Source organism: Cinclus cinclus, chromosome 3, assembly GCF_963662255.1.
Source record: "Cinclus cinclus chromosome 3, bCinCin1.1, whole genome shotgun sequence".
Lineage (NCBI taxonomy): Eukaryota > Metazoa > Chordata > Aves > Passeriformes > Cinclidae > Cinclus > Cinclus cinclus.
This window is the reverse complement of record NC_085048.1, coordinates 71,485,918-71,506,084: the sequence shown is the minus strand read 5'-3', so window position 1 is coordinate 71,506,084 and position 20,167 is coordinate 71,485,918. Positions and strand designations below refer to the sequence as shown.

The following is a 20,167-nucleotide window of genomic DNA, read 5'->3' as shown; positions in this document are numbered from 1 at the left end:
CGGTGAGACGTGGGGAAGAGACGACAGACACATTAGCGACGGTACTTTAATTCAATGTTTAAATATAACATTCATTAAGTAATTAAAATAATGGCAAGCTGTCTTAAAAAACAAAACAACCCAACAAAAAACAACAAAACCAAAAGCAACCCAAACACAAAATACCGAAACACAAAACCCAACACACGTATATCAGTTCTGGTTATTGCCCAAGGGTTGATTTGTGCTCTTCATTCATGAGGGCCTTGCCTTGAAATTTAGCCAGCCAGCAACGTTTTATTCTAAGTTTTAAATTTAATAGCAAGTCTTTTAATTCCCTGTTACGTTTTCACATCCATGAAATATTTGAAACCAATCACATTCCTTGTTACAATCTAGAAAAATGTATTTAGGTAGGTAGCCAGTGCTGTGCACATCTCTTTAAATATGTATTAAAAAAGAGACAATGTTTAATTTGTTTTAAAAAACAAAACATGGTGACGATGTACATACACCTCTAAGCCCCTCAGCAGCAATTCCAAAGTGGTAATGGAGAGCTGTCCAGCTGAAGAAACACTTCTGTGCCTGCCACGCTTGCAGGCTGGGCAAGAAGGGAACCTCATCTCTTCCTATCCCTGCTCCAGTGGGGCAGGGCAGTGGTCCATGTTCTCAGCAGGAGCTTATATCCACTCACAGCATCAGGAGCCATTTAGAGTCGTGCAGCCACAGGTTTCTGTACAGGTATCCGAGCATCTAACAAAAAAAAAAAAACAAAAAAAAAAAAAAAAACAAACAAAAACAAACAAAAAAAACCACTAAATACTTCTGATCAACATGCTGTAAACACCATGCCAATAAACTACCTCTTACTTTACTGCCCTCAGCCACTGGGTTGCACAGTATAAATAAAGTATAATGAAACAGAGAAGGGAGATTAAAAGCTGCAGCTAATGACACCAGAACAAATTGAAAAGAACATTACTAATATTTTTATATGTTTTTATTATATCTATGCATAAAATCTATGGAACTACTAGGGGAAAAGCACTACATCTAACATATGTGCACTATCCAAAGTAAAACCTGAGAAGCTCTCTTCAAATTAGAGAACACTTACCAAACATGTCCAGGATTTTACTAACAGCCTCTTGATTTACACTGTAAGTGAATCCATTGGGCCTACAATTACCAAAAAAAAAAAGTTTACTTGACAAATGTTTCTTATTCCAGTCATTTCTACACAAATAATCTGAATTTAAACATTTTCATCATTACATAATATTTTCCATCCTACCAGCATACATATCAAATTTATGGACATGTCAGACTTTTACTCAAGAACAGTCATGGTTTCTTTAACTTGTCTCTTGTTCACAGTCCCCAAATTCTGTTGCACTCCATTTATTCATTTGGCTTGAAAGGGGAATTTAGCTATAGACATCTATCTTAACCTATTCATTTCATGAACAGAGGCATAAGGAAATAGCTCAGGTCATCAGCTGCCAACTATGTTCTGTTAAACACACAAGACACTGCAGGGTCTTGTTGTATTGGGGACTTCTATGATCATATTCTTAAACACAGTAAGAAGCACCACAACACAAATTCTTTTGATAACAGAATAATGCATAATACAGGAACAGGTTGGTTTTAATCTTGGGCCTATAAACCATGAACTGTGAAAAAAGACTGGAATGATTAAGCTGTCAGTTAAATTGCTTTGAGATGAGTTCAGTGCTGAAGTCCCCCAAAACTAGCAGTATTCCTGATTATTGCTTCCACTGCCTGACAAGGCCTACTGTAGCACACAGTATTACAAATAAGCAGTGCTGTTTTTTAATTATCAGAGCCTTGGGAGGAAAGTTGAAAACCAAAAGGTAAAGGGAATCAGAAGCAGCCTACTAGTGAGTTAATGAATTTTGTTGTTAGGGTCCACAGGAGTCTTTTCACTATGAGAGCATGCCATTCCACTTCCACATCATGTACAGAAAGAACTATTGGGTCTTCTACATGACTCCAGTAAACCCAGTCAATCTCTGGTGCTCAAGCAGTTCGGGTTCTGCTGTTCTATTAGGAGCTCAGACATTAAGAATTGCCACTAAAATTGCTATACACCAGAAATCTAACATCACTTACATTTTCTTCTTCTTCACTGCACCCAGTTGCACAAGAGCTGATAAGGCATTTTTCTGCATGTCAGATGACAGTGCTTCGTAACATTGTGTACTCCCTATGAAGAAGGTAGAAACATGATTAAAATTTTTATAATTTTCATTTAACAGTCTACTCTTGTAAAATCGTAACAGCTGTACACACCCTTCTCGAGAAGTTGAAAAACAAAGTTGCGGACTGCAGGTATAAACTGCTTCTCAGTAAAGGCTTCTTTCATTTCATTTGAGAGGTATCTGAAAATTAACTAACATTTTCAAGAAAATGAGCATTCCTTTCTTTTAGATTGTCAGCTTGTAATAAATTATAAACAGACATGTCCTTCTAAGTAATACTATTCCACTTTGCAAAGCATAGGAGAGGAACTCCAAAGGTACTATTGCATAGGGCATCTGAAAGTTTTATTACTGTTTTCCAGGTAAGAGAATCCCAATATTAAAATAAGACTCAGTATTTCTATAACAGATACCTTAGATATTATATTCTTGTTCTTACAACCAAAACCAGATTAATTTTTTAAAGCAATACCTGTTCTGAAGATGAGAAAATATGTACATCAGTACAGTTCCACCCACCTCACACATCAGATCACTAACTAGATTCCACTATGTTAAACATCTACAGTCTCACCAATCTTATACTGACTTACCTGAGATTTTAGCCTTCTGGGTTTCTATGCATTGCTTACTACAGGAATGTAAGTGTTTAATCTTATTAAAACCTTGGAAAAACCAGAAGAATTTAAAGTGATATGGATGGAATTAATGACTGCCATAAAAGCTATCATATAGGAGATATACACTCATTTCCACACCTGGCAGGACAGCCCACATAAAATGAATTAAGCAAGAGCTCCTCATAACAAAGAACAATGAACCTAGTCGCAGCACACTCCCTATCAATCTTGTAAACCCACAATGAGCCATCACGTTACACAGTAGTTACTGCTTTAGTAAATTAGACAAGTCTGAGCCAAAACTTAAAACTGAGATCCTTGGGGAAGGGTGGTGTTTAAGATTTATTACTGCTATTTCTTAACATTTGCATTTCTCAGCCTATTTACACAGAAATATCACAACTCTTATTTTGCCTAAAAAACACAGGGGGGAAAAAAAGAAAAATTTTCTGAAGGACAACATACCTGATAACCTTCCACAAAAGGTCTGAACATAGCTGACAAGAAAGACACTGTACCACTTCCTTTGTCAGTAGGGTAAATTTCCTGTTGACTCATTTGAATGGCATCACATTTTGTGAGTAGAAAACATCCTTCCTCAAAATCCTGGGTGAGAAATGCATAACTAAAATTCAAACACTCACAGAAGTGCAGCTACCAAAAATCAGCAAAATCAACAACACAAACCACAACAGGGCACCACTTTCATTTCTGAACTCAGTTTTAAACAGACTTGAACCGAACTTTTCCTGTCTCCCAAAAATACCCTTACAAAAAGGCAGTGGGAACATGTTCTTAAACACAGCAGTTCCTCAACACACAACAGGCCTTGGCACAAAGAAAGTGGACATGGCTGCTATTTCAACAGCTAGCCTGAGCTCCCTCAGGATTTTGTCAAAACAGGGTCAAGTTGTCCAGTTTATGTTTTTTTCCTGTGGTTGTTATTTGTTTATCTTTTTTTTAAACTAAGGGTTTGCCTTTATTTCATGCCCACTGTTTGCAGTAAATGATAATACAGATCACTGACCTGCCCTCTATCAAACAGAAAACAAAATGGCTAAAAAGTTACAAAATACAGAAATGTCAAGGACAAAACCATTTTACTGCCAATATGGGCAAAAGGGGGACAGATAACACAAAGGGATGGGACAAGGACATGACAGACACATGAATGAATAAAGGGGTGAGTGGGTAAAAAGATCCCTTAGCATCACAGCAACTCTTTCATCTGACTCCAGCAAAGTCAGTCATAGCCAGCCACCTTCCTGCTCCCTGCTACTCCAAAAAAGCTGCAAGAGGCAACAATTGCTAACAAGTAAAATTTAACATAACAATTGCCAACCAGCCTCTTAAAAAGGCCCACTTCTCATCTATATAAAAAAATCTAGGAGATTTTAACACATTTGCAAGTCTTGAATATTCTTGTGAAAATTATACTTCTCTTTTTTAATGCAGGAAAGGTCACCATTATATATTTGTCCTTAGCATTGATAAAAATCACATGTCATCACTTTAAAATCCAAATAAAAACTACACATACCAATTTATATTGGGTGTGAGGCCAAACCAGGTTTTTTTACTGATAAACTTGTTTTCACCTGCATTTCAAGCAGGCTGGACCAGAGCGAGCTCTGACCCAGCAGGCTTGTGTACAAACTGACAGAGCAAGTCCTGCAGAGAGCCTGCAGTTTTCCCAGCTTGCCTGTATCCAGCTGTGCTAGGGGTGCAAACAGGCACACTGAGCCCTGGAATAAGGTAGTGTGCAGGAACAATACTGGCTTTGTCTGACTGATGGCTGCATGGGACAGGAGGTAAAATGAGGGCAAACTCTTTTCAAGCAAAAAAGGATGCAAGTAAAGCTTCGGTAAGACTCTAAGAGGGAAACTACTGTGCCATTAGGAAAGCTCTCACTTCAAAAGCCTTCACAGGGTGCACCCTGACAGCATTTACACTTCATTGAAAAGACTGTTTTAACACATATTTTCAGATCTGTGCTGGAAGACTGGTAGCTTTACGCAAAACAAGCCAAACTTGTGCTACAGTTCATTTTAATAGTTCAGAATTGGGCAATTTCATTACTTTTAGGGTTTTTTTGCTGGAATGGGGGAAAAATTGCATTGGCAACCTTGTGGATTCAGACAATATTTTGCAACCAACATAATGACCCCTTTTAAGTTCTCCCTCCCACTTACAGATCAAGGTGATATCACTGTAGGTGTTTTTCACAAAGTTCTCACTTGTTTGGCAGAGCTCTAGAATCAGACGCTATTTTAGTTGGTGGCATTACTATCAGTATTTTTGCATAAAGGATGTTTTACCTTCAATGAAATGCCGGGAAAAAAGATGAACTCATCAGAAAAAACACCTCTTAAGAAATTGAAGCAGCTATAGATTTCCTCTGAAAAAAATATTGTAAATGCAAGTGAAGAGCCATTTACTCCTTATTTAAGAGAATACCTACTTCAAATAAAACATGGACTTGACAATTAAAGCATACATACAATGGTAGAAACCACAACAGAACAGCAAGTACTCAAAGCACTTGATTCAACTGTTAAGAAAAGGAAAGAGCAAGGGCTTGTAGTTTCTTGGAACATGCATTAAATATCACAATCAAATCCTACAAAAGGATCAAAGGGTAAACAAACAAAAAAGGCAAGCAGTATATCCCCATGCCCTCCCAACACATGCACCTTATCCCAAGTGTAACAGTATTGGACAGCTCCCACTAGCAGCCACAGGAACCTTGTGCTCCTCCCCCAGTTGATGGCACAAGGAGCAAAGCCAGCAGCTTCTCAGAGCCCCAGTGTACCTTTTCTGAAGTTGGGTGCCATCTGCGAGGCGACTGCCACCAGGGCTGGGCGCACAAAGACGTTCAGCAGCTGGTTCCTGTACGTGGCACACATGAGCACGGCCAGCGCGCGCCTGAAGACGATTTCTCCTACGGCTCCATCTTCCACTCCCTTGTCATTCAGGACCACGTGGCCATCGACAAGGCCAGCAATGTTGGAATGCAGGGTGAGGCCAGACAGGACTGCTTTTTTGGCACACAGGTTATCTACGAGGAAAATGCAACACTCAGGAAGTAGCAAAAGGGAGCATAGTTCTACTGAAACAGTCTAAAATGCACCAGTATTTCAGACACTACAACAAACATTCAGTTAGAGAGATGTTCCAATATAATCCATACCAGGAATTGGCAAACTAGGCATAGTATGACACAGAGAACAAATTTCAAACATTGCTATAATTAAAACACTTTGAATTCTTCTACTTACTAACAATTACAAATTGCAATTGTTCCTTTGTCTCTGGAACAAGTACTCTCAGCCTCCAAATATAAAAAAAAGGATAGATGTGTTTGATGGATATATTCATTAGTAAAGAAACGGAGACTATACTTGTGCTTAAGCATTTCCAACACTACAAGTTTTGAATCTGAGGTTAAGGTCTTTTTATAAACTTTTTCATCAACTCTCATACACAAGCAAGGCCTCATCCCAAATTAAAATCTATAAAAATTCTTAATGTAAATATTGTTACATAACATACTTAATGAGAAACATTCCCTCCATCAAATTGGAATTAATTTGACAAGCAAGGAATAAACACCTCATATTGAATGCTAAAATAACTTTACATGTTCACAGCACCACAGGCATTTCAAATCAATATAGCCTCTGACAGAAAAAAAAAAACAACTATTATATTACTTTCCTTTAATACCTATTTCATGTAGAGTCTCCTTGCATCTTATTTACTCCTTCAACCTACTTTGTTCCAGTTTCACTATAGTTCCCAAGTTTCTCAATGCAATAGGAAGAAGTCTATGCAAGTAATTTTACAGTTGCTGTTTAGAACATAAAATTTTGCAGATGCTCTGCCTGTAACAACCAACCAGCATGACAAAGGCAGAAATAACCAGCTGTTTGGAGACCGAAGAATGGAGAGGGTACATGTAGTTGCTGGCATCAGCAAACTGGTGTCTAAAATGTATGCTTTTCTTTCAAACTGACAATCTAAACCAAAACAACAAACCCAGTTGCTATGGAACTGATGCCTTGAGCACAGTTAGCTGTTGTCATTCCTCCATTTCATTACCATGTCTATTTGCTATTCCCTGACTACATCACAACTCTACTAAAGCAAATGCTTACTCACTGTTGCCAAGAAAATAAATAAAATAGATAAGCAAACCTGAACGTGGTATGTTTTTTCAGTTTACTGTGTAGTAAGATTCTAAATGCTTTTTAAGTACTGCCATTAAATTCTTGCTTTTACCAGTCTGGCAGAAGCAGACCTTGCCTGCATTCCCTTAGTGCCAATCCCTGAAATAAGTGGGTTTTTTTTCCAGAGGTGACAGTTCTTTTATACCAGTAGCCTGCTCCTATTTCTTTATTGCAATAATGAGAGGGATCCTTGATTATACACAGGACTACAAAAGCAAAGATCTTTGGTTTAAGTCTACCTACAGCAGAAAGCTAAGTGTACTTGCACTACACAATGCTGTTCTTTGCTAGCTTTACCACTAACATCCTGAGGCTCTAAAATGGCCTGTGTCACTCTGGCTCTCAGAGAGAAGTTTCTAACAGAAAGTTTGAAAGCACAATCAACCTTACAGCAGCCAATATATACATCACACACATATATATAGATACATACATATATATAAAAGGGGGTGTGTGTGTATAAGTATATTAATAAAACCACCAAAGAAGCCTTCCCTTCAAAAATCATTGTTTATAGATATAAAGTGAAATTTAAAAATAAACAGACAACTGAGAGTTTTGATTTCCTCCACCCATTTTGTTTCTGCTAGCTATTTGTATCAGTAACAACTTATACAGCATTACATGGAGTTAACTGATGCACATCAGGTTGTGTGTTATCATTTATTGCAAACAGTGAACATGAGATAAAGGCAAACCCTTAGTTTAAAAAAAAGATAAATAAAATTTAAAAACCCACAGGAAAAAGCCTGTGACTTACACAGAATTCAGAAAGACAGAGGCTACACAAACCTCAGTACTCTAATAAAGTATCTTATAATTGCCCTCTCCTGCCACGCTTCATGATACAACAGTAAAATATCTGTTCTGTTTCCACCTGTTTATCAAAGTCTTATCATCTCCTCTAGAATCTTCAACAGGTAAAGTCAACACCTGTCAGGTTTCAGCATGATTTTTAGCATATCCTAAAATCCATTTATAACTCTAAAGAATTCTGTAAAGCTGTTACCATACATTGCTTCCATAGAAATATAATTCATCTTTCATAAGCAACAAGAGGAACAGAAATAACACTTTCTCTGCATACCAGGCCATTCAACGAATCCTCCAAAAGTTTGTGTTAAGCCTTTAAGCCACAGAGTCTTTTCTACTAGAAGTTCAAATTCCATGGCTGGCAAATTCTGGAGCAGGACAGCAGCAACTAGCACCCACGGGCTCAAAACCATGTTTTCTATTTGCAGAAGCTCCATTTTATAAGCTACATCACTGACAAATTCTTGAATATCCTCAGATGGCTTTTGGGGAAGATGCCTGAAAAAAACAATGCAATTTAAAGTAAAGGACTCAGAAAGTCTAATATAAATCACTGCCCTCTTTATTTTTTCCATACTGCTCCCAGATCTATAACTTTACAGCAGGGTGATTTACCTCTGCAGGGTGATGCTATGGGCTGTGTAAAACAGAAGTGTAGAGCCAAGCATCAGTAGCTGTATGATAGCACAGACCTGAAGCACAGACCTCTGTACAGATGCTGTACATTTGCTGTCTTCAAACAAAATTCAAAAGCATTAAGTTTTACAGAAAAAACTGCAAAAGCAACACAATCCAGCCACATCTACAGTTCCCTGACACATGGTCACTTAACAGCTTGCAGGACTAATGCAAGAAGTGAGAGAAAGGTGAAAATTTTACATGGCAAAAGCACCACATTCTTGGGAAACAGAGCTTTGCCTGGTTCATGAATCACCATTAAATTTTAAAGTGGCCTCTTCTCAACACAGGGTAAGGCCACAAGTAACAATCCATTTCAGAAACACCCAGTCACAAGCACAATAAGCCCCTGTTCAGACCAAACAGGTTCAGCAGTCTGAACAGTCAGAAGGAGGGAGGTAAGAGAAGATGAAAAGAAAGTACAAGAGAACATCTTAGTTCACATAGGTGTAGACTAAACCAATGTTTCTCCTGTGCATACACCATGGAAAGATGTGGTACCTGGGAACCAAATTGTATGGGCACCGACTGATCCTCCCAGATGCCAAGGTTCTAAGGGATACTGGCTGGCCAACGTAGATATGTATGGTACCAAAATTGTCACTGAGGATCCTCCTGGCTTTTAACAACCCCTGTGAAAACGGGAAGAGGAAACTTAAATTCTGGTGCTACAGGGTGCATATACATCTACTTATGTTCTGTTCTTAAGGAATTTACATACAGATGTAGATTCTTTGGGCTTTGGGACTCCTAGGAGCTCATATGCATAGAGAGATTCTTCTAATATCCTCTCATAGCTGATGCTGATGGGAACAAGGTATGTGTCAAAGACTTCACGTTTGAAAAAGGGTTCCATCACAATGCTGAGAAGACCTGCCAATTGAGAAAAAAAACCCCCATGAATCACCTGTCTCTTTCAAAGAGGGAAAAGCAACTGCAATTTAACTTTGAAAAGGGTATCTTTGCATTTTTGAAACTGCAAATAGGTGTGCACTGTGCCTGTTCTCTCTTCAGGCAAGCAGAAGCAAAAGACATTACCCAAGCCTTAAAACAGAAAGCAACACTCTTGGACAGCTATTTGTGCTCTTTCCAGCAGCACTGCTCTGTGCTTGAAGAGCACTTTTAAAGATTCCCCATTACTTTTACAGTTAAAACTACAATATTTCTCTGCTGGCCAGGGGATGCTTATTGTCTAGGAAGAAAGAGGTGAAGAGTTATTGAATTTAGTACACAATGGGGCAAAAGGAGCAAAAGCACTAGAGTACAAGTGAAATGTATTGCTGTTCTTTGTATGACCTTGGAACCCAGCCATGGTGTTTTCCATACTCTAACAGACTTCCCCAGTTTCCCACTACTTTAACATCCCTTTCTACCCAAAGAACTTACAAAGCACATAGCCAGTAAGGAAAACACTAATAATATTAAAAGTTCCAAATCTTAAATAAACATACCAAATTTTGGAGTCAGAGTCTTGGCAGTGCGGCTTCTAGTCCCCTCAAGGAAAAACTCAATTGGGGCATAGCCACTCTTCAAAATTAAAACAAACAAACAAACAAAAAGCTAGTCAGAAGAAGACATTTCTTCTTTATTGTCCACAAATAGTTTTAAGTACTTCAAATGTAAGTAAGTTATTTTTTTTAATGAAAGACAAACATAACTAACTTCATCTGTAAGCCTGTATTCATCTGTTGTATTTGCTGCACCATACAGTTTAATTAATGAAAATAGTCCATCATGAGATATGGACACACAATCCAAAGCAACTGATGAGCAGTAATTTGTTTATCACTTACTGAATAATAATAATAGAGTAATGTAATAATAATAGAGTGCACACATGGTCTTCACCTACAGCAAATCTGAGGTAAAAAGCATTTAATCAGATCACCACGAAGACTTTCAATCACACAGCCATGACATCCTGCATATCTCACAAGAATTGTTCCAACAGAGTATTTCTTAAGAATACATTTTGAGAGTTCAGCACGTTATTTACCCTTAGCATTGTTTTTACATATTCAGCAAACACTGCCCAGTAGAGCCTATTCCCACCGAAGGAACGTCGCATAAAAAAGGCACCCGCCCTTCGTAGCAGCTCACCAACTATTTTCATTCCTAGGAAATCTGAAAAACAACCACAAAAAAAACCCAAAAACTAAACCACACACATAAAATTTAGTGATTAATATCAGCCAGCAGAATCAACACAAAATTTTCAGTAGGCTATCAGAATACAGAAGATCTCTTTCAAGGATTCCATTGTTGCCAACACATTTATTTGCTTTCAAATTGTCTAGCAAGACTTTTATAGGCAAGAATGGCATATTATAATATGCTTTCCATTTTTAAGCTGCATTCACTTAGAGCAATTTATTTTCATAATTCAGATGGCCAAAGTTCAGCCACAATAAAGACTAAGCTTTTGAAGTACATTATCTCACTCATCTTTAGAAAAAAGCAGTTCCTACTGAATGTATCCCAGAAGACACAGTAATTAGGCAGCAAATGAAACTATATTAGACCATCTATGATCCTGACTCATCATTTTGGTACACCAAACCAACTAAAATTATTTTATAGTTTTTCAGTTTTAAGCAATGATAGTCAATGCTTAACTTGTCAAAAGCAGGAAAAAACACTTAATGTTAACAAAGTTCTTATGGAAGCAGTTAAAACAAGCCCACATATCAGGTGGCAATGTGCCACTCCAACCTACTTGCTACCTCAATCCATGAAACACTGGAGAACAGGTATTCACTCAGTCAAATAAATTCCCATTTCTAGTTGCGACAATGACTGCCCTGAAGATGTGACGAGTGTCAGAAACATCATCCCAGCATCAGCTAGATTCCTGCTAATGTACTGTATGAGGATGTACTAGATAGTTACTGGCAACTGTTTGCCTTCCCTTTGCTAATCCCCACAGAGCTATCTGTATTTTTGAAGACAAGAGATAACTTACAAAGCAAAGGCACTTACTCTCCTATATCAGGAGAGTCCTTCCACTCACTACAAGTGCTGCTTTGAGAGTGAGTTTGTAAACCATATCTTGTGAACCTCTAACACGATATGCAGTTATGAAATACAACTACAACCATAGAGAACTGTATTTTCTCCAGAGGTATTTAAAATAATACACAAGTGCTGGCAGCATCAAACTACAAGCCCCTAATTCTTTAGGAGAACTTTGACCCCAAAGCATACAAAGCATTCAAAAAATGTTAATCATTAAAAATATCCTTGTAAGTTACACTAACAGTATCTTAAGATACTATTTTGAGGTCTGCAACTCTCACTAATATCTATAACAACGTGTGAACAGATTCTGAACAATATACAGCAGGGAAACTGCAACACTTTGATCAAGGCAGCTGTGAAACCTTGACTTGTGAATCTAACCTGCATCATCCAGATGCAGCAAACTCAAAGACCAGGGAAATTTCATCTTCCATAGCAAGCATGTTCTCACAGTTTCTATTAGTCTTCCTAACTTCTTGACTGGAAAAGCAGACTACAGTAAAGCAGTAGGTTTCAAGATCTCTGCTAGCTTACCTGTGCATACTACAGTGCTGCATGAGACCTGAGCTGGTTTTCTGCCTGCATAGACCTGTTTGATACCCACAACTTCCAAGACCAGGTTTCTAACTTAAATGCTGACAGCATCCAGATTATCAAAAAGCACATTAACTTGGAAGACTGATTGACTGTTCAAGCCCTCAAGAATTGTTTCCCACAAATATACTGGCTTCATCTGCTTTACAACTGAGAATGACCAAAATCCTGACCCCTGATAAGACATACCACTTCCCTGCCATCTCTGTTCTCAGCATGTCACAAAGTTCTGCCAATACTTCAAAGGAATCAGTCACATCAGAAACAAGCATGAGGTGCCTGGTACTTCATATCTGGCTGCTGTGACTGCACTTTAAACTGTATGAAGTATCACAAAAAGTTCTGCATCTATAGTAGCACCTGGGCAAGTTTTTGCCTGTCATCAGGCTATGAAAGCAAACAGAAGTATTCTTCACAACCCTTATCTTTGCTCCAGCCTCAGGTCTCAACATGAGGTACTTCTGGGTGAACTTGCTATGAAAAAACTTCACCTTTGACAGGACTCAGCACCAATGAGAAGCTTTCAGACATCTCACTCAAGGAGGGTTTAACAAGATATATTTGGAGCAGAAGTTAAGCACAGCTAATTATAGTTGCAGCTACCAGAGAATGCTACCAATTCTCTGAATCCTGAAAACATTGCTAAAAACATACTTGCCTATTCCTGCAGCAATGACAGGCAAGGCCAAGTCATACGTGTATAGCAAATAAGACAGCATCAAAAAGTCAACGTAGCTTCGGTGGCTGGGCAGCAGCACCACGGGATGCTCCTGAATGGCATGTTGCAACTGAAAAAGAACAGTGCAAACAATAATGTCCCAATATTTACTGACTGTTGAAATTTGCAAATACAGACCTGCACAGGGCTTATGGCAAACAAAACCCCATTTGCTTGAGGACTGTTTCTCTGTTCACACAATCAATACCTCTCTTAGCAAAGAACCCATAAGCAATTTGGAGCAGTTGTTTCCAGAGTAGCAACCTGAGGCCCACAAGCACCACAGGACTCAAAAACTAGGGGCATCCCATCATGGGACAGTCAAATTCCAAGACCTTTTGATGGGGATGGGAAACCAAGTAGGGGCCGTCAGGACTGACATTGCTGACTTCCAGGGAATGCACTGCATACTCCAGAACAGCAACACCCTGAAATGAAATAGGGGGACAGCAGATCCTGAAAACTGAGGCAAACCTAAAGCATCTCCTGCCTCAGAGGTGCACAGTGTTTCATCACTCTCAGTTGTATGACGGTTTTGCTGAACAGCCAGTCTACTCAGCCATGTAATATCATATTGCAACCCCCAATTCAGCTAAATGCATTATTATTTTATAATATCAGATAGAAAACACTCTCTCAGTGGTTGATCTAACAGAATCACAGGCACATGGTATTCTTTACCATAGGAAGCATTTGGAAAATACACAAAAAATCCTGATAGCTGTTTGCATCTAAAATACTTACATATCATCTGTTTTTCCTCCCACATTTACTAAGAAATGCACTAATAAACAAAAGTTAGTGCAGGGTTTTTTTTCTTTCCCAGAGGGTATTTTTCACATTTGTTACTTGATGATTAGAGCTCTTGTCCAAGTGACTGATCTGAAAATATTTTAACTTTTTCCTCCCACCAGTACTCACTCTCTGCATTCCTTCTTCATTCACACAAACTCTCTGGAAAAGCTGTTTAAATATTTTGCTCAGAGTGAAGGCAAAAAATCTGACAGCTCCTAGTTGCATACGGTGGCCCATCTCATCCAGGATTTCCGTGGCTTCTTCTTGAATAATATCAGGTGACTCTCCCATTTCTTTTGCTAACTAAGGAGAAACAAAACAGCAGTGACAAGTTGCTCCCTTCTCCTTGCCCATGCACACCATTCTAATGTGCCACAGGTACTATGAGAGAACTACTGCAATATTCCACAAGATTTTGTTTCATGTGACAGGCATGGATCTAATAATACAGAATCTGTTTGGTGCCAGCCAACAAGACAAAGCCAAGTTAAAGCTGCTCAAAAACCAAAGTCTTAGATGTCAATGGCAGGGGGAAGGGTGTACAACAATCCTCCCCTCAAACACACCATATGAATGTTTTAATTTGTAGCATATTCGGAGGAGATTTAAGTTCAAAGAATATTTCCTATATTATCAGTCTGAAGAAGACTCCGTGCATTTTTCTTTCAATAGAAAAATTAAGCCTATGTTTGTAGAGATGGCCAAAACATAAATATTTAAAGTGTGTTTGGGTTAGAGTTTCCAAAGAACCTCAGCCCTATCACACTTCCATTTCTTTCTAATGGATTCCTTTGGCAATGGAAAGCTGAATTGCATACAAAGAACACAAGTCTCTACCAACTGTGAATATCAATGACCTTTCTTCTGTTGTCATGCCTATTGCCTTTTGAAGTTCCTTGAAATAGACTTAAATAATGGCCATCCCTCCAATCTAGTATTTGAATCTAGAAATATTTAAATGACAAGTTAAGCCTTTTACTGTTATGGAATAAGGAACAAGACTTTCACTCACAGAGGAGGAAAAGAAAGGAATAGCAGAAGAAAAAGCTTAAAAAAAAAAAAAAGCACATCTCTGGAAGCCAATGCTATTATTTCCATTTTGTAATATATGAGAAAATCCATCTCCTCTATTCCACCTCCATACACCTTACTTTCATATCTGCCGTCAATCGTGTTTTCTTAAATGCATTACCCATCATCCTAAGCATTTCCACATGTAGTTTAAACTGATTATTTTAGCTGCTTAAAGAAGCCAAAAACTGCTTCCACTTAAGCCTGAAAAGATCAGTGTTGCTTAGGAAGCCAAAAATTTCTTCTTGTTATTCAGCAGGAAGAGAGTCTGTTCTCATTCACCAGCAAAAGGCTTACCATACAGTTCACTTGTGTGATTTAAGGGCAAATCCACTATGGAACTAGGAACCTCCCAAAATCAGAAATCAAAAAAACGGACCAGTCACATATAGCAAGCTAAAACAAATGACCTTAACTTCCCACACTGAACTTTAGTAACCTCAACAATTTGGCTGGAGAACAAATTCTCATATGCCTGTGTAAAGCTGTGCAAACCCTGCCCAGGCAGGAGGGACCCTAATCATAGACTGCTGGGCACATTGCCCAGGACACTCTCGGTTAGAAACTTCCACTAATCTCTAGTGCAAAGCTGGTAACCAGGCTGCAATGGCAGGTCTGCTAACTCCCTTCACTTGATGCCAACCCAGAAAATATCTATCAAAATAATTTTCCATCAAAAAAGCACTTCAGAAGAGAACATGACACAAACAACTTTCTGTCAAATCCTCTGTAAAGTATTTTTTTCAGTAAATTTTTTAGTGTATCTAGAAAGATTATTTTTGTTTTCATACTACTTATCAATCCATAATGGAAACAGAACTACTTTGTGGTGTATGGCGACATAACTTACTCTGTCACATTATAACACACTTCAGTGTATCACAGGTAATACTGACCATTAAAAGAAACAAATAGAAAAAAATTTACAGTAGCTTGTCATGCAGGACTAACCAAAACTTCTTATGCATTTCTACATGCTTGGAATTATTTTTTATGGATACTGAAATTAATTATCCTGCTAACTAACACATACACTTATTTCAGGCATTTAAATACAGTGCACAAGCCTAACCATAAAATACTTTATTTGTTATAAAGTACTAACTGCCCTTCCTGTTAAAACAAAAATACGGTTACATTTTAATTAGTGTTTCTAATTGAAAGAATTATCTGTGAAATGTAACTCTCACTCTAATGAAAGTAGCATTTAGGAGGTGTTCACAAATCCATTAACCTACAGAATTCCTACAAGACACTCTCGAAGTACAAAAACGTGAACTAAGGGCTAATGTCTTTTACAGTGTTGGCCTGGGAGGAGAAAGAAAAAAAAAAAAGAACTCCAGCACAATAAATTAATGGCAAAGTGATGTATATGCAAAATCAAAACACTGTTTCATGAACCTGACAGTTTTAGTGGCAACTCCAGGGGTTTTTTGCTGGTTTTTTTTTTTTTTTTCCTCTGCCAAAAGAGAGTTATTTATTTACTGGACTATCTTCCAAACTACAATTACCATTTTAAGGTCAGCAACAATGTCTTTTTACCCACTGCAACACAAAGCTTGGCTGTGTTCAATCCACCTCATCCTAGAGCTCATTGTCCAGACTCACCTGCTTGATAACATACTGAACTTGCTCTGACTGAAGAACAGCTCTTTTGATAGCATTTGGCTTGCAAGGTGAGAGCCCCTTGTAGATCACCGGGGTGTAACACTTCATGGCGTATCTCAAGTCACTGGACAACCGTCTTTCCTCCAAGATATCCTCAAACTCATCTCTTTTCTTTGATGTGAGCTCTTTCTGCTAGGAACATACAAATAAAGAATGAGACACTGTCTTGAGCTATTTGGTGACCTGCCTGGCTACAGCACCAAAATAATGATATGCAATACTTCTGCAACATTTGAGGTTAATACTTAGCTTTCAATAATGTCTGCATGCTACACTCTTTGACTGCAGGAACCAAGACTACCTGCTTGGAAGAGTGATCCAGAAAGAAACTAAAAAGCAAAATAAACAAGCAAACACCAGCAAAAAACCAACCAAACAAAAAAACCACCTCACCTTAATCCCTTCCAACTGCAACGATCTCCAAATCATCCTATGCCACGTTACTTAATTCCACCCAACAGGAAGAAGCTGAGAGAAGACATGGGCTTTTAAAGCTGAAGTGCCTTGCCTCCAGCTTCTCCATGATTAATAGGTATTATCTAAAAGACCTTTGATTCCACCTCTCACAGCTTCATTAAGACAATGCCATGACTGACATTATAAAAACCCAATCAGCAACACACAGAAAATAATCCGTGCTACTTAAAAGTTGCATATGGGACCTTGGTGACTTGTGGCTTTCACAAAGCTTGGATGCAAGGTACATCAAACATTACCAGGCAGGAACAAATTAAAATTGAAAAAAAAAAAAAAAAACCAAAAAACAAAACAAACACAACCTCACTGCCTGCCACATGAATGCAATATGGTGCACACATAGGTAAAAAGAGAGCATAGCTTCTGAGTAACCACTATCACTGCTAAGCAGGAAAAAACCCCAGGACATCAAGAACTAGTTCTGGATCCATCCTGCTGCAAAAAAAATTCAGAGACAAAACTCTTCCCTTCGAGCCAGCAGACTCTTAAACTGGAGAGAGATGTCTCCTATTATCTCCTACATCACTACAGTTTGTATGAATGACTTCTCAGCCTTCCCAAGACTGAAACTGTAAATATCTAAACTTCAAACCAGCAGCCACAGTCACCAGGTAAGTGAGACAACTGGAGTAAGCCTCTGTGAAACAAAAATATAAAAGTATTAGTTATGACCAAGTATATGTATTAGAAGATACTAAAAATAAAAATGCTTGTCTTTCTCCAAAGTACCACTTGAAGGCTAGCACTGGCAACCTTTTCATTCATTCTGCTTCCCCTCTCTACATATGACCCATGTGGAACCAATCTGAAAATGAAGGATAAAACATGTTTAATGGGCTCTTACAGTGATCTTTTCTGGTGCTGAGTGGAAAACATGGCCAGCAAGCACACAGGGCACCAGCAACAGATAAGCAAAATGCCAGCAGTGGCAGGTGGGTTTTCAACCTCAGGAGAGGGAGTCAGGTTTCACTGCCAGCCAACCAGAGCCACATCAGCAACACTATCAGAGCAGCTGACATTTAGTAGAGAGCAAACCTTTAGCTCCTGTCCATTCATCACAAGGTAATTTGGTGGAACAAGATAAAACTACTCAAATCAGGAATATCTCCACTTAAGAATGACAAAAAAATCCTTCAAAGACTTGTCTGTATCAAAAGTCAGTTTTGTTTTATTGGAGGACACAATTCCTACTATAATGTTTGACATTCTCAAGTTCTTTTACTCACACAGGACAGACAAATTTGGAGAACATCCCTCTACCATAATTGCATTTAGTAGATTGTATAACTTTTCTTTCCACAGCTGCAGTTTAGAGAATTATCTCACAGTAACTGCAGAACAAACTTGCCAGGACTTTCAAAACAATCCCATACAAGTATTAAAACCAGATCTCTCTTAAAGTAAATAAAATAAAACTTTTAGGGGTTTTTGTCCTGTATGATTTAGCATTACAGCTTTCAACCTCTCTTCTTTCACAGCTTTCAACTGCTTGGTATTTTGCAAGAGATGAGTAAGCTAAGATCTGTTAAGATGACTGGAAATAGTTTCTATTAGCCATCTGTTGCTGTTGACACCTTATACCAACTCCCTTGATTAAAAATAAAACAGAAACAAATCCCTTATTTTCTATAATGACAAAGATAGCTTAGAATAGTAGCAGAAAATATTATTTGGCTCTAAGTATCACCTACTCAGATCAGTATGTGACAAGTCATTGCTCAGAAAACCTAAGCAACGTTTATACCAGTTACAAAAGTTCAAATCCTGCAATCTACAACTACATGAAATCCAGACAAAGAAATCTGGCTCTCAGCATGGGCATTATCAGCCACATCAGCAGTCACTGCACTGCTACAGCTGCTCCAGAGTGCAGCTCTGGTGAGTAGAGTTTTGTAAGGGCCATGGCCCATTGAAAAATCACCTCTCTGCTCTTCGTCTAATGTTTTCAGACTTGATGTGCAACTGATTTCTCTCCATGGCAATAGTTATTTTCACACCCTGTTCTGAAGGAGCACTGAGGGAGCCAAACCACACACTTGACTAACCACTAAAGATTTGTAACTTTACACATTACAGCCAAGTTGTTAATTTACACATTACAGCCAAGCTGTTGTTCCAGCTTCAATTGCCAGCTGGTAGAGAATACGCTCAGAAAATACGCTGTTTGAAACATGGACATCAGAAAATTCAGTGACATGCACTGCTGCTGAAACAGCGGTGAAGTATGGAAGCAAAGCAGCAGGAACCTGGAAGTCCTCTGCTTCCATATAACTAGGATATACAACGTAACAATAGTGCTCGCGATGCCCTTGGGATACCAGCATACAGACAAGACACAGAAGAGAAGTCTGGGCATCTCTGCCGAAACAAGAGCTGTTTCCCTCTCTCCCTATTACCCTCTTCCAAATACTTGTCGAGAGGTGAGGTTTAGCACCCCACACTCAAACCTCATCTGAGGCTAGCAAAGGAGTTGCAGGGAACAAACAAGGTCAGTAAAATAATTTTCACTATGTAACAGGGGAAAACCCGCTTCGGCCACTCCACTCCATCCCCACGAGAGCCTCCCCGCGCCGAGTTCACCATGGCTGGCAGGCCAGCTCGCTGCGGGGCTGAAGCCGTGCGGAGCGCCCGGTGCCCGAAGAGCTGCCACCGCAGAGAGCCGCTCCGGGACACTGCCTCCGTGAGGAAGAGACACGTCCACCTCTCCTAACCCGGCCGGCCTTCCGCAGTAGCTCCGAGGCGATCGGGAGCTCCGGCTGTCGCGACTGACACGGCAGAGGGAAGGAGCAGCCGAGGCAGAGAAGGGCGCGGGAAGGGAAACTGGTCAGGGGGAACGTCCGGTCCCGCCGGGGCCGGGAAAAGGCCTCGTCCCTCCCTCCGGGGACACAAACCGGGGGTAAGAGATGGAGGTGCAGACTGCGCCAAGCGCCGTCATCCCTCTTCAGAGAGAGCCGCACCGCCGCGGCGCTTTGAGCTGAGCAGCCCCTTCCCCGCGGCACCGCTGCCGCCTACCGAGTACATGGGCGCCCCTCGCCGCGCCCGCCCGGGCGCCGCCGCTGTCGCCATGGTCCTGCGAGCTCCGCCGCGCCGTCCCGCGCCCCGCTCGCCCGCTCTACCCCGCCGCGCTACCCTGCCGCCCGCCGCCGCCTCCCGCGGCGCCCATGGCCCCGCGCCGCCCCGGCCCGGCCGCCTGGTGCGCTGCGGCGGCGGAGGGCGGGGGCACCGCGCCATGGGCGGCGCCATGTCGGGTGCGACGGGAGCCGCCGGGGGTCATACGCCGCC

The 20,167-nt window shown here is 39.9% G+C and overlaps 1 protein-coding gene across 1 annotated transcript; it reads right to left on the bottom strand.

Moving 5' to 3' along the window:
• Positions 1-32: 32 nt before the first annotated feature.
• Positions 33-20,128, bottom strand: GNPAT (glyceronephosphate O-acyltransferase). Its single transcript, XM_062490191.1, has 16 exons — positions 19,898-20,128; positions 16,349-16,540; positions 13,796-13,972; positions 12,815-12,944; positions 10,541-10,668; positions 9,996-10,071; positions 9,266-9,417; positions 9,046-9,176; positions 8,141-8,364; positions 5,637-5,882; positions 5,143-5,222; positions 3,290-3,430; positions 2,296-2,395; positions 2,116-2,209; positions 1,097-1,158; positions 33-732 (listed from the first exon to the last, which is right to left on the bottom strand). Exons 1-16 carry the CDS (start codon positions 20,126-20,128, stop codon positions 689-691), a joined length of 2,208 nt encoding a protein of 735 aa, XP_062346175.1. The 3' UTR covers positions 33-688.
• Positions 20,129-20,167: the final 39 nt, after the last annotated feature.